We start from the raw sequence: 14,445 nt of genomic DNA, 5'->3' as shown, positions 1-14,445 counted from the left end.
TTACAAGGTTAGAAAAGCAGCCTTGGGCCCAAATGGTTGCTGGTTCGATTCCTAGGACCGGCAGGAAAAATTAGAGGGGAGTTGAGTGAATGAACAGCATTTCCCCTCCCTCTGTATCATGGCTGAAGTGCTCTTGAGCAAGGCACCTAACCCCCAACTGCTCCCCAGGCACTGTAGCATAGCTGCCCACTGCTCTGTGTGTGTATGTGCGCACGCATGCTCATTGCTCACTTGTGTGCCTTGTGTTCAATGCTTCAGATGGGTTAAATGCAGAGGAAGAATTTCACTGTGCTTGAGTATACATGTGACAAAAATAAAGGCTTCTTTCTCTTCTTCTTCTTCTTCTTCTTCTTCTTCTTCTTCTAGTCATGGCCTAATGGTTAGAGAAGTAGCTTTGGGACCAAAAGATCACCAATTTGATTCCCTGCACCAGCAGGAATCAAATCAGTGATTTGGAAACACTATGAGGAAGAATTTCACTGTGCTTGAGAGTACATGTGACAAAAATAAAGGCTTCTTCTTCTTTTTCTTCTTCTTCTAGTCATGGCCTAATGTTAGAGAAGTAGCTTTGGGACCAAAAGATCACCGATTTGATTCCCTGCACCAGCAGGAATGGCTGAAGTGCCCTTGATCAAGGCATCTAACCCCCAACTGCTCCCCAGGCTGCTCTGGGTATGTTGTAAATCGCTCTGGATAAGAGCGTCTGCTAAATGCCTGTAATGTAATGCAGGAGTAGGAGGACAATGATGATCATGATTATTATTATTAGTGGGCGGCATGGTGGTATAGTGGTTAGCACTGTCACTTCACAGCAAGAAGGTCCTGGGTTTGAGCCCAGTGGCAGACGAGAGCCTTTCTGTGTGGCGTTTGCATGTTCTCCCCGTGTCTGTGTGGGTTTCCTCCGGGTGCTCCGTTTTCCCCCACAGTTCAAAGACATGCAGGTTAGGTTAATTGGTGGCTCTAAATTGACCGTAGGTGTGAATGTGAAGGTGTGTGAATGGTTGTTTGTCTCTATGTGTCAGCCCTGTGATGACCTGGTGACTTGTCCAGGGTGTACCCCGCCTTTCGCCCGCAGTCAGCTGGGATAGGCTCCAGCTTGCCTGTGACCCTGTAGAACAGGATAATGGATGGATGGATAGTGGTGGTAGTAGTAGGAGGAGGAGGAGAAGAAGGAGGAGGACTAGTAATAGTCCTACAGTTTTATGATTGCTATTATATCATAATGTTCCCAACCCTGCATCAGGGAGAACACAATGTAGACTGGCATCCAGGACAGGGGGTTCTCTCTGAGCAGGGTTGGGCAACAGAAACATTTTGGAAACATACAAGTCAAGTTGGGGCGGCACGGTGGTGTAGTGGTTAGCGCTGTCTCCTCACAGCAAAAAGGTCCGGGTTTGAGCCCCGTGGCTAACGAGGGCCTTTCTGTGCGGAGTTTGCATGTTCTCCCCGTGTCCGCGTGGGTTTCCTCCGGGTGCTCCGGTTTCCCCCACAGTCCAAAGACATGCAGGTTAGGTTAACTGGTGACTCTAAATTGACCGTAGGTGTGAATGTGAGTGTGAATGGTTGTCTGTGTATATGTGTCAGCCCTGTGATGACCTGGCGACTTGTCCAGGGTGTACCCCGCCTTTCGCCCGTAGTCAGCTGGGATAGGCTCCAGTTTTCTGTCATGTTAAACTGCAAATGCGTTGTGTGAACACCAGATGGAAGCATTGATCTAGAACCGAGTCACTTCTCTGCGTAGACTCTCTTTTTCAGATATCTGTTTATTGCAGTCGGTCGGACTTGTGTAATTCCTGCTAGGATAATAACAAAAATAATTCTTTTTTGAAACTTTCGAGTGACGAGCTCACAGACAGAAAGATGTGAAGCTTTTGAGCCTTCATAACGCCGTGCTGCTATTTTTATCCTGGTGAAGTGGACTGCAGCAGTCAGGACATGATTGCTGGCTGACGAACTACAGTACAGGATTATTACAGAGTTATGTTTATTATAGGGCTCATAATAATACTCGCGCATGTGTGGGCTTGATTGAGTCACGTGACTCAGAGGTAACGTCAGGCATCATCGGTCAGTCAGTCAGTCAGTGTGCGCGCGAGCCGCTTGGCGTTAATGAGCTTGCCTTGGTGAACCCCCGCGCGCGCGCTTCTCTCGTTGGGTTCCGGTCGCGCGCGGAGAATGCTGAAGCGATGAAGGTGATGGAGGCGAGCGCGCGCTCCTGTCCCTCCGCGTGCCTGCTGCTTCGCGTCCTCGTGCTCGCGCTCTCGGCGACTTGTTCTTCCCCGAACCCGTTCAGCGAGTGCACGCAGAGCCGCGCGCGCAGAGGCGCGTCATACCGCGGCTCAGTGGACGTCACGGAGTCGGGCGCGCGGTGCATCCGCTGGAGCGAGGTGAGCGGCGTGAGCGCGCGCTATCCGGGCAGAGGACTCGGCGAGCACAACTTCTGCAGGAACCCGGACGCCAGGATCCGGCCCTGGTGCTTCTTCCGCAACGCGCGCGGACGCGTCGACTGGGGCTACTGCGACTGCAAGCAAGGTCTGCTGCATGCCTGCCGACTTTACAACATTCCCACTGGGGAGAAAAGTGCATGAACGACCTTTTCAATTAATTGCACGCCATTTGAAATCGATCCCATTAAAGAGTTTTTGAATTGTTGATATTGTTCCATCTAGGTTAGAGGATTCATGCATCAGGCATGAGCAGAGATTCTAGAGTCTGTTGTGGCCCCAAGCAAAAATTTCCAGGGGGCCCTTCTGACCAGGCGCTTTATCCTGTTCTACAGGGTCGCAGGCGAGCTGGAGCCTATCCCAGCTGACTACGGGCGAAAGGCGGGGTACACCCTGGACAAGCCGCCAGGTCATCACAGGGCTGACACATAGACACATCAACCATTCACACCTACGGTCAATTTAGAGTCACCAGTTAACCTAACCTGCATGTCTTTGGACTGTGGGGGAAACCGGAGCACCCGGAGGAAACCCACGCGGACAACATGCAAACTCCGCACAGAAAGGCCATCGCCGGCCACGGGGCTCGAACCCGGACCTTCTTGCTGTGAGGCGACAGCGCTGACCACTACACCACCGTGCCGCCCTGCATGAAACCAAAGTTTTTTTTAATTCCGAATGTGAGAATACAATGGTAAAGAACAATAAAAGCAAAATAAATAAATAAGCCCTCGGGCCCCGACACTCAGAGGGCCAGGGGGCCCCAAGCAGTTGCCTGCCTTGCCTGTTCACAAGCTGCACGTCTGGGCATGAGAGAGCTCAGAGTGAAAAATCTGAATTGTCTTGAATTTTAATGTAATAACAATGAAAGGGAAGTCTTAAATCAGATTTTGAGCCGAAACATCTCCTGCCTGAATATCGTATCCATACAGAAACTAACACAAGTGATGCTTTAGAAGAATGTTTATCTTATCTCATTATCTCTAGCCGCTTTATCCTGTTCTACAGGCAAGCTGGAGCCTATCCCAGCTGACTACGGGCGAAAGGCGGGGTACACCCTGGACAAGTCGCCAGGTCATCACAGGGCTGACACATAGACACAGACAACCATTCACACTCACATTCACACCTACGGTCAATTTAGAGTCACCAGTTAACCTAACCTGCATGTCTTTGGACTGTGGGGGAAACCGGAGCACCCGGAGGAAACCCACGCAGACAACATGCAAACTCCGCACAGAAAGGCCATCGCCGGCCACGGGGCTCGAACCCGGACCTTCTTGCTGTGAGGCGACAGCGCTGACCACTACACCACCGTGCCGCCCTGCATGAAACCAAAGTTTTTTTTAATTCCGAATGTGAGAATACAATGGTAAAGAACAATAAAAGCAAAATAAATAAATAAGCCCTCGGGCCCCGACACTCAGAGGGCCCCTGGGCCAGGGGGCCCCAAGCAGTTGCCTGCCTTGCCTGTTCACAAGCTGCGCGTCTGGGCATGAGAGAGCTCAGAGTGAAAAATCTGAATTGTCTTGAATTTTAATGTAATAACAATGAAAGGGAAGTCTTAAATCAGATTTTGAGCCGAAACATCTCCTGCCTGAATATCGTATCCATACAGAAACTAACACAAGTGATGCTTTAGAAGAATGTTTATCTCATCTCATTTCATCTCATTATCTCTAGCCGCTTTATCCTGTTCTACAGGGTCGCAGGCAAGCTGGAGCCTATCCCAGCTGACTACGGGCAAAAGGCGGGGTACACCCTGGACAAGTCGCCAGGTCATCACAGGGCTGACACATAGACACAGACAACCATTCACACTCACATTCACACCTACGGTCAATTTAGAGTCACCAGTTAGCCTAACCTGCATGTCTTTGGACTGTGGGGGAAACCGGAGCACCCGGAGGAAACCCACGCGGACAACATGCAAACTCCGCACAGAAAGGCCCTCGCCGGCCACGGGGCTTGAACCCGGACCTTCTTGCTGTGAGGCGACAGCGCTAACCACTACACCACCGTGCTGCCCTGCATGAAACCAAAGGTTTTTTTAAATTCCGAATGTGAGAATACAATGGTAAAGAACAATAAAAACAAAATAAATAAGCCCTCGGGCCCCGACACTCAGAGGGCCCCTGGGCCAGGGGGCCCCAAGCAGTTGCCTGCCTTGCCTGTTCACAAGCTGTGCGTCTGGGCATGAGAGAGCTCAGAGTGAAAAATCTGAATTGTCTTGAATTTTAATGTAATAACAATGAAAGGGAAGTCTTAAATCAGATTTTGAGCCGAAACATCTCCTGCCTGAATATCGTATCCATACAGAAACTAACACAAGTGATGCTTTAGAAGAATGTTTATCTCATCTCATTTCATCTCATTATCTCTAGCCGCTTTATCCTGTTCTACAGGGTCGCAGGCAAGCTGGAGCCTATCTCAGCTGACTACGGGCGAAAGGCGGGGTACACCCTGGACAAGTCGCCAGGTCATCACAGGGCTGACACATAGACACAGACAACCATTCACACTCACATTCACACCTGCGGTCAATTTAGAGTCACCAGTTAACCTAACCTGCATGTCTTTGGACTGTGGGGGAAACCGGAGCACCCGGAGGAAACCCACGCGGACACGGGGAGAACATGCAAACTCCGCACAGAAAGGCCCTCGCCGGCCACGGGGCTTGAACCCGGACCTTCTTGGTGTGAGGTGACAGCGCTAACCACTACACCACCGTGCCGCCATTTATGTATACATGTGTGTATGTATACAGAGTATACCTGTAATGTGCAATTTTTCCGAGCCTCTCAATAAGGCAATTTTTCTATACTTTTTCACGGTAGATAATGCAAATAGCCCTCTGTATTTAATCCTTCGTTTGTCTAATTTTTATTTCAGTTTTATTTGTTATCTGTTTGACATTTTCTTGCTACTGTAACACGTGAATTTCCCCGATGTGGGATGAATAAAGTGAATCTAAATCTAAATCTACACCACCGTGCCGCCCTCACCACCAGTATATTATAAATAATCTGACACCAACGAAAAATGCATGAAACCAAAGTTTTTTTAAATTCCAAATGTGAGAATACAATGGTAAAGAACAATAAAAGCATTAAAAAAACAAAATAAATAAGCCCTCAGGCCCCGACACTCAGAGGGCCCCTGGGCCAGGGGGCCCCAAGCAGTTGCCTGCCTTGCCTGTTCACAAGCTGCGCGTCTGGGCATGAGAGAGCTCAGAGTGAAAAATCTGAATTGTCTTGAATTTTAATGTAATAACAATGAAAGGGAAGTCTTAAATCAGATTTTGAGCCGAAACATCTCCTGCCTGAATATCGTATCCATACAGAAACTAACACAAGTGATGCTTTAGAAGAATGTTTATCTCATCTCATTATCTCCAGCTGCTTTATACTGTTCTACAGGCAAGCTGGAGCCTATCCCAGCTGACTACGGGCGAAAGGCAGGGTAAACCCTGGACAAGTCGCCAGGTCATCACAGGGCTGACACATAGACACAGACAACCATTCACACTCACATTCACACCTACGCTCAATTTAGAGTCACCAGTTAACCTAACCTGCATGTCTTTGGACTGTGGGGGAAACCGGAGCACCAGGAGGAAACCCACGCGGACACGGGGAGAACATGCAAACTCCACACAGAAAGGCCCTCGCCGGCCACGGGGCTCGAACCCGGACCTTCTTGCTGTGAGGCGACAGCGCTAACCACTACACCACCGTGCCGCCACTCATTTTAGAAGTGAGGGGGACAAATTGTTCAGAGGTCTATTGAGTGATTTACCATCCTCTCGCATTCAATTGCACCTCTCCTTAGCAGCTAAAGAACCACATAACCTCAAACAGCACAGCACCAAGGAACTTGATACCATTGTCTCTGAAATCTTAGAGTTTTGTCTGCCAATTTCTGAGACACAATGGTCTTAGGATCTGGCTGATGTGATTTTAAAGTGGCCACAGAAGATCCATCCTCTGCTGTATCTCTGTCTGAAGCCTCTCCCTGCCTGCCAATGCTGCAGCCTGGTCTCTCCCCTGACACATGACCTTCTCCCTGTGCTGCCTATTGCAACACAGACAAAAACATTTAATATAAATAAGACTAGTTCTGAAAGAGCATTGGAAATGCTAATCTTAGAGTCACTCTTATCCTATATACATTTCTTTAACCAGTTACAATTTCTCCTACAATAATATACACTACCGTTCAAACGTTTGGGGTCACCCAGACAATTTTGTGTTTTCCATGAAAAGTCACACTTTTATTTACCACCATAAGTTGTAAAATGAATAGAAAATATAGTCAAGACATTTTTCTGGCCATTTTGAGCATTTAATCGACCCCACAAATGTGATGCTTCAGAAACTCAGGCTACATCCACACGGCAACGAGATTTTTTTTTTAAAAATATCGTGTCCACATGGGCAACGGATCAGTAAAATTTCAGGTTCATATGGCAATGCAACGCTTGCTGAAAACGATGCAATACACATGCCACACCACTACGTGCGCTGTAAGACGGTCCCATCGGAGACACCAGAACAATAGAAGAAGTAGACGCATGCGCATAAACCCCTTCTTCTGTAGCATCAGCCACATAAAGTTTTGATTATTAATCAGTAGCGTAAAATGAAAGACGCCGAAAGAGGAATGAATGGGGGTAGATGGAAGCCGGTACGCCAACATTCTGATATCCTCCAGAATTCTTTAATGGTCTGGAATAAATTGAATGCTACACGTTGATGGATTACTTTGTTCTTCTACGCCCTTTTTGAGGAATGTATTGTCGGACTTAAACCAACATCTGAAGAGGTGAGATCGCTCCTTTTTTTTCTATGTTTGCTGGCGGGATTGTTTTTGTTTTTGGAAAGCGCACGGGCGGTGCGCGGTTTGGTACTGCTTCTGCAGTGTTTGGACTAAAGACTCTGCCCTAAGGGCTATAAGGGCTATTCTCTCTCTCTCTGTCTCTCTCTATCTCTTTGCACCATTACACAATAAATATTCACAGTGAAAATATTTTGTAAGCGCGTTTCATGAACCAAGTTATAGGATTTGTTGACAACTCGCATCGAGTTCGTTACACTTCTACCCGGCGTGAAGCACTGACAGTCATGTGGTTGTGACTTCATCGTAAACAAATCCGTTCTACTCATCCAGACGACTTCGCAACGGCGCCGTTGCCAGATTTTTTCACTCTGGAACCCGTTCTCAAAAGATTTCGTTTTGGGGCACCCAAAACGCCGCTGCCGTGTGGACGCCAGGCCGAAACGATAAACAATTTGATCAGATTCACCTGAATCCGTTGCCGTGTGGACAGGGCCTCAATCTGCTCAAAGGAAGGTCAGTTTTATAGCTTCTCTAAAGAGCTCAACTGTTTTCAGCTGTGCTAACATGATTGTACAAGGGTTTTCTAATCATCCATTAGCCTTCTGAGGCAATGAGCAAACACATTGTACCATTAGAACACTGGAGTGATAGTTGCTGGAAATGGGTCTCTATACACCTATGGAGATATTGCACCAAAAACCAGACATTTGCAGCTAGAATAGTCATTTACCACATTAGCAATGTATAGAGTGGATTTCTGATTAGTTTAAAGTGATCTTCATTGAAAAGAACAGTGCTTTTCTTTCAAAAATAAGGACATTTCAAAGTGACCCCAAACTTTTGAACGGTAGTGTAGATAGTAAATGTGCAAAGTAAAATTGATAAATAGAATTAAGAATAGTAGTAGTGACATAGCTAGTTATATTCTCTTCTTACCTGTGACCCTGCATAATCCTCCCTGTTGGCCTCTGGTCCACTGTCTCCTCTCTCACCCTGCTCTTTCTATTGTGGCAATAAAGATAAAAAATATGTGGAAAGCAACATTTTGAAATAGAATTAGGAATACAGTAATAATAATCAGCAAATTCATGTCCTTTAAACTTTAACTACCACAAAAATAAATTAAATCTTTACAAAAATAACAGTCAAAGGAACACAAATACATTTATATTCTAATTTTCTATCCAGAAGTGAGTAATCTTAGAGTAGCCAAAATATTGTTTCTCAAGTAAGAGTATTGTTACTTTAGAATAATATTACTCAAGTAAAAGTAAAATGTATTTTGCAACAAAACAACTTTTAAGAGTACAATTTATCCAAAAACTTACTCAAGTAAATGTAACGGAGTAAATGTAACTAGAGGGCGGCATGGTGGTGTAGTGGTTAGCGCTGTCGCCTCACAGCAAGAAGGTCCGGGTTCGAGCCCCGTGGCCGGCGAGGGCCTTTCTGTGCGGAGTTTGCATGTTCTCCCCGTGTCCGCGTGGGTTTCCTCCGGGTGCTCCGGTTTCCCCCACAGTCCAAAGACATGCAGGTTAGGTTAACTGGTGACTCTAAATTGACCGTAGGTGTGAGTGTGAATGGTTGTCTGTGTCAGCCCTGTGATGACCTGGCGACTTGTCCAGGGTGTACCCCGCCTTTTGCCCGTAGTCAGCTGGGATAGGCTCCAGCTTGCCTGCGACCCTGTAGAACAGGATAAATTGGCTAGAGATAATGAGATGATGAGAATGAGATTTTTGCCGTGTGGTATTGGGTTTAGTGGCCATGATGAATGACTGCTTGTAAAAAATGTCGGACAGCCTGGGTGAATCCTACATTATGGAACTGACTGTTGTTCTGTTCGTTGATTGGTTAAAAATCAGTTGATGTCAGCAGTGTTTCTCATACGATTCTGATTGGACATAATCGGGAGTATTTTTAACTTGGCAGTAGGGATTTCCCAAAACCGGGAGATTATCCAGTTTTTAACAAATACAATCGGGAGGCAGGAGACAGAGGCTAAAATCGGGAGCCTCCCTCTGAAATCGGGGGGGTTGGCAAGTATGTCAGCGCTGATGATGCTGAGTGCACGAGCGCTCAGCTGTACCATTTCAACACAACTTGTGCACTGATTGCAATAGACTTCAACAGCATCGACTCATGCGCTAATCCGATCATTCATTCCCTTTTACATTTACACCTCCTCAGATGTATTATTTAGCATCTGCATGAAATAAAAAAAAGCAAAAAGCACATATTCAAAACACATTACAAAACTGAGCAGTGGAAGTCTGGAACATTCCACAGGTTAGACATTTTTTAATCCTAGATTCATCACCTGCTCAGTTCTGATCCTCTTTCCATTCCCAGTCTAGGAACTACAGTGCTGTGCAAAAGTCTTAGACACCTTTTTTTTTTTTTTAAACCACTTATCCTGCAGGGTCGCAGTACACCCTGGACAAGTCGCCAGATCATCGTAGGGCTGACACATAGAGACAAACAACCATTCACACGGTCAATTTAGAGCCACCAGTTAGCCTAACCTGCATGCCTTTGGACTGTAGGGGAAACCAGAGGAAACCCACACGGACAACATGCAAACTCCACACAGAAAGGCCGTTGCCGGCTAGTCTGGCTAACGCGACTTCAAAGCTCTACGAGCATTTGGTCTGGCAAAGATATTAAGCCCAAATGTTTCCCAAAGGTTTGGTTGACCCGCCTTCCTGAAATGCCTCAGTTTGCTACTGGTCGAAGCCAGAAAAGGCTGTAACGAAGCTTAAACCAATCACATCACTCTTTCCTCTGACGTATGTGACACGACGGAAACTGCTTGAGTAACAGGAAGAAGATAAATACCTCCAGGGCTGCTCTTTGCTCCGTTTTCAATGAGAACTTCCCGTTGAATGCTTTCAATAGAGCATCTACCGCTGTGTCAAAGGCTTGCCGCTGCTCCATGTTCGTAATGTTTCTAGTGAATAAAGTGCTTCCGGCATAGATTCTGTAAACAATCTATGGCTTCCGGTCGCAGTTCTACTACGTCACTGCCTTGAACACGCCTCTACCCTGGGCCGTTGGAGATGCTCAAAGTTGATTGGCTCCTGATTTTTCGGGAGCTTGGAAGAGCTGGAGATAGCTTGCCTTGCCAGACTAAGCTCGCAACAGGCCCTCGTGTTGCGTCACACTTAGGATGGGCGGGCCTAGGCTAGTCGCCGGCCACTGGGCTTGAACCCAGGACCTTCTTACTGTGAGGTGACAGTGCGAACCACTACACCACCATGTTGCTCATAATTTCGCAACATATTTTTAAAATAATATTCTGACTAAATACAGGTTTCTACAAGAACCTTTTGTTCGAGGGAAGGTGAGTGGTTTTATTTCTTGCTTGAGCGGGAGATTTCAATCAGGACAGTGTTTTCTTTTAATAGAATAGAATAGAATGCGGCAGCACGGTGGTGTAGTGATTAGCACTGTTCCCTCACAGCAAGAAGGTTCTGAGTTCGAGCCCAGCGGCCAACGAGGGCCTTTCTGTGTGGAGTTTGCATGTTCTCCCCATGTGGGTTTCCTCCAGGTGCTCCGGTTTCTCCCACAGTCCAAAGGTTAATTCAGTGCTTCTCAATTATTTTCTGTTCCCCCCCCCAGGAAGAAGAAAACATTTCGCGCCCCTCCACTCTCCGCCGCGACGAAAATTGTATAATTTGTCTATAAAATTGTTATAAGACTTATAACAATGGTGTTAGGTGTACTTATAATATAAGTACACCTCTGCATAACGTTCTATCCTTATTAACATTAAAGAAAACAAAAAAAGAAAAAAGAAAGAAATATAGATCAACTTACAACAAAGAATAACTTTATTAACATTGTTTTTTAGTCTGTAACAGAAAAGATTTAAAGTCCATCAAAGTGCTTGCAATTTGCAAAATAAAAAAAAAAAACTTATTTAAACTATAAACATTTTTTAACAGACTAATTCAGTCCTTTGCAAATAGTGGGGCGCGCCCCATTTGATACTGAAAAATTAAATAAAATCAATAAATAATAATAAATTCAAATTGATCAGCAACATTAAATCAGGAGCACAATATATAAAACACTTTAACCTACAAAACAAAAATTAATAAAACTATTTGTGCTGATATATATATTTTTTTTATCAAAATGAGGAAGTCAGGATTAATGGCTACAATGAGCACGTTTTGCAGTGCACAGCTTTTCGAAGCGGGGTTTGAAGCATGATACTGCAACTCTCAGCTCCTGCTCAATGTTTAGCTGGGACCTGTACTTGGTCTTCAGTGCAGCAACAGCAGAGAAGACAGTCTCGCAAAGATAAGATGTTACAAAGGGAAGAAGAACGCCCATAGCCCTCTGCCCTAAGAGTGGATACTGCCTCTCTACACTCAGCCAGAATTCACTCAGTGTCTGTGATGTGAACCTCAGTCTCAATGTGGAGTCAGATGTCATGTCAATGAACTGGTCCTCCTCTGCAGAGCTGAAACCAGTTGGAGCTGGTGCACTGAAAGGATCTCTCACCCAGTCATACTGGGAACTGTTTTCAGGGAAGTACTTTTTAAAGAATCCCATCAGTGATGAGATATGCTGCTTAATACATGGAATCACTGAGGTGGCATCATAGTTAGTAGTGTCAAGAAATTCATGCAGGTTCTCGAATTAATCAGTATTTCCTTCATCAAGTCGCCTGCCCCACATTGCAAGCTTTTGAGTGAAAGAGCTGATCTTGTCTGCGACCTGAGGGAGGTGTTTATCTTTCCCTTGAAGCTGTAGATTTAGTTCATTTAGCTTTCCAAATATGTCACTCAGGTAGGCCAGTCTCGCCAGGAAGTTCTCATCACTAAATTTTTCTGCGACTTCATACTTGTGCTCCTGCTCCAAAAACATTCTTATCTGCCCTCTGAGATAAAAAACTCGGGACAAGACTTTTCCTCGTGACAGCCACCTTGCTTCACTGTGAAACAGCACAGCTTGATGTTCGGCTCCCATCTCCTCACAGATAGCAGAGAAGACTCTTGTCTTTAGTGGTCTGGTCTTTATAAAATTGACTACACCTACAACCCCGATTCCAAAAAAGTTGGAACAAAGTATAAATTGTAAATAAAAACGGAATGCAATGATGTGGAAGTTTCAAAATTCCATATTTTATTCAGAATAGAACATAGATGACATATCAAATGTTTAAACTGAGAAAATGTATCATTTAAAGAGAAAAATTAGGTGATTTTAAATTTCATGACAACAACACATCTCAAAGTTGGGACAAGGCCATGTTTACCACTGTGAGACATCCTCTTTTCTCTTTACAACAGTCTGTAAACGTCTGGGGACTGAGGAGACAAGTTGCTCAAGTTTAGGGATAGGAATGCTAACCCATTCTTGTCTAATGTAGGATTCTAGTTGCTCAACTGTCTTGGGTCTTTTTTGTCGTATCTTCCGTTTTATGATGCGCCAAATGTTTTCTATGGGTGAAAGATCTGGACTGCAGGCTGGCCAGTTCAGTACCCGGACCCTTCTTCTACGCAGCCATGATGCTGTAATTGATGCAGTATGTGGTTTGGCATTGTCATGTTGGAAAATGCAAGGTCTTCCCTGAAAGAGACGTCATCTGGAAGGGACCATATGTTGCTCTAGAACCTGGATATACCTTTCAGCATTGATGGTGTCTTTCCAGATGTGTAAGCTGCCCATGCCACACGCACTAATGCAACCCCATATCATCAGAGATGCAGGCTTCTGAACTGAGCGCTGATAACAACTTGGGTCGTCCTTCTCCTCTTTAGTCTGAATGACACGGCGTCCTTGATTTCCATAAAGAACTTCAAATTTTGATTCGTCTGACCACAGAACAGTTTCCCACTTTGCCACAGTCCATTTTAAATGAGCCTTGGCCCAGAGAAGACGTCTGCGCTTCTGGATCATGTTTAGATACAGCTTCTTCTTTGAACTATAGAGTTTTAGCTGGCAACGGCGGATGGCACGGTGAATTGTGTTCACAGATAATGTTCTCTAGAAATATTCCTGAGCCCATTTTGTGATTTCCAATACAGAAGCATGCCTGTATGTGATGCAGTGCCATCTAAGGGCCCGAAGATCACGGGCACCCAGTATGGTTTTCCGGCCTTGACCCTTACGCACAGAGATTCTTCCAGATTCTCTGAATCTTTTGATGATATTATGCACTGTAGATGATGATATGTTCAAACTCTTTGCAGTTTTACACTGTCGAACTCCTTTCTGATATTGCTCCACTATTTGTCGGCGCAGAATTAGGGGGATTGGTGATCCTCTTCCCATCTTTACTTCTGAGAGCCGCTGCCACTCCAAGATGCTCTTTTTATACCCAGTCATGTTAATGACCTATTGCCAATTGACCTAATGAGTTGCAATTTGGTCCTCCAGCTGTTCCTTTTTTGTACCTTTAACTTTTCCAGCCTCTTATTGCCCCTGTCCCAATTTTTTGAGATGTGTTGCTGTCATGAAGTTTCAAATGAGCCAATATTTGGCATGAAATTTCAAAATGTCTCACTTTCGACATTTGATATGTTGTCTATGTTCTATTGTGAATACAATATCAGTTTTTGAGATTTGTAAATTATTGCATTTCGTTTTTATTTACAATTTGTACTTTGTCCCAACTTTTTTGCAATCGGGGTTGTAAAATGTCAGTCATAACCTCACTTAATTCAGAGGAAAGGTGCCTTGATGCCAGTGCTTCTCTGTGTATAACACAGTGTGTCCACTCAGCATTAGGTGAGGCCTTCTTGATGAGTGCCCGAAGTCCTTTTCTCATCCCTGCCATGGTCTGTGCACCATCACTGCAAACACCAATGCAGTTATCCCACTTTAGCCCATTCTCAGTCAGGAAGCAGTCCAGCATTTTGAATAGCTCTTCAGCTGTGGCTCTGTCTCTGACATATTTACAAAAAAGTAGATCCTCACACAGGGAGTTTGTCATGTCAGAACGTACATAAGCAATAAACAAACAGTCTTTGTTGCTGTCAGTTGCTTCATCGAATTGTAAGGCAAAACGTTTGTCTTTGAGTTTATCTACCAGCTGTTCTTGAAGATCGTTAGCAATGTCATTTATACGTCTGGCGACAGTGTCATTGGACAGAGAGATAGTTTTTATTTTGGCAGCACTTGCGTCATCCAGCATGACAGAAACCATGTCTAA

The 14,445-nt window shown here is 45.2% G+C and overlaps 1 protein-coding gene across 2 annotated transcripts in view; it reads left to right on the top strand.

The window, feature by feature from the left end:
• Positions 1–1,862: 1,862 nt before the first annotated feature.
• The window catches only part of prss12 (serine protease 12), a 78,360-nt gene continuing 65,777 nt past the window's right edge, over positions 1,863–14,445 (top strand). The window contains exon 1 of one of the 2 annotated variants that reach the window (XM_060916598.1): positions 1,863–2,532. In XM_060916598.1, coding sequence (XP_060772581.1) covers positions 2,187–2,532 — 346 coding nt within the window. In that variant the 5' untranslated portion in view covers positions 1,863–2,186. The remainder of the gene's footprint in view (positions 2,533–14,445) is intronic. The other variant, XM_060916599.1, reaches the window with a different exon arrangement.

The sequence above is a fragment of the Neoarius graeffei genome, chromosome 3 (genome assembly GCF_027579695.1).
Source record: "Neoarius graeffei isolate fNeoGra1 chromosome 3, fNeoGra1.pri, whole genome shotgun sequence".
Taxonomy (NCBI): domain Eukaryota; kingdom Metazoa; phylum Chordata; class Actinopteri; order Siluriformes; family Ariidae; genus Neoarius; species Neoarius graeffei.
This window is presented reverse-complemented; position numbering and strand designations above follow the sequence as displayed.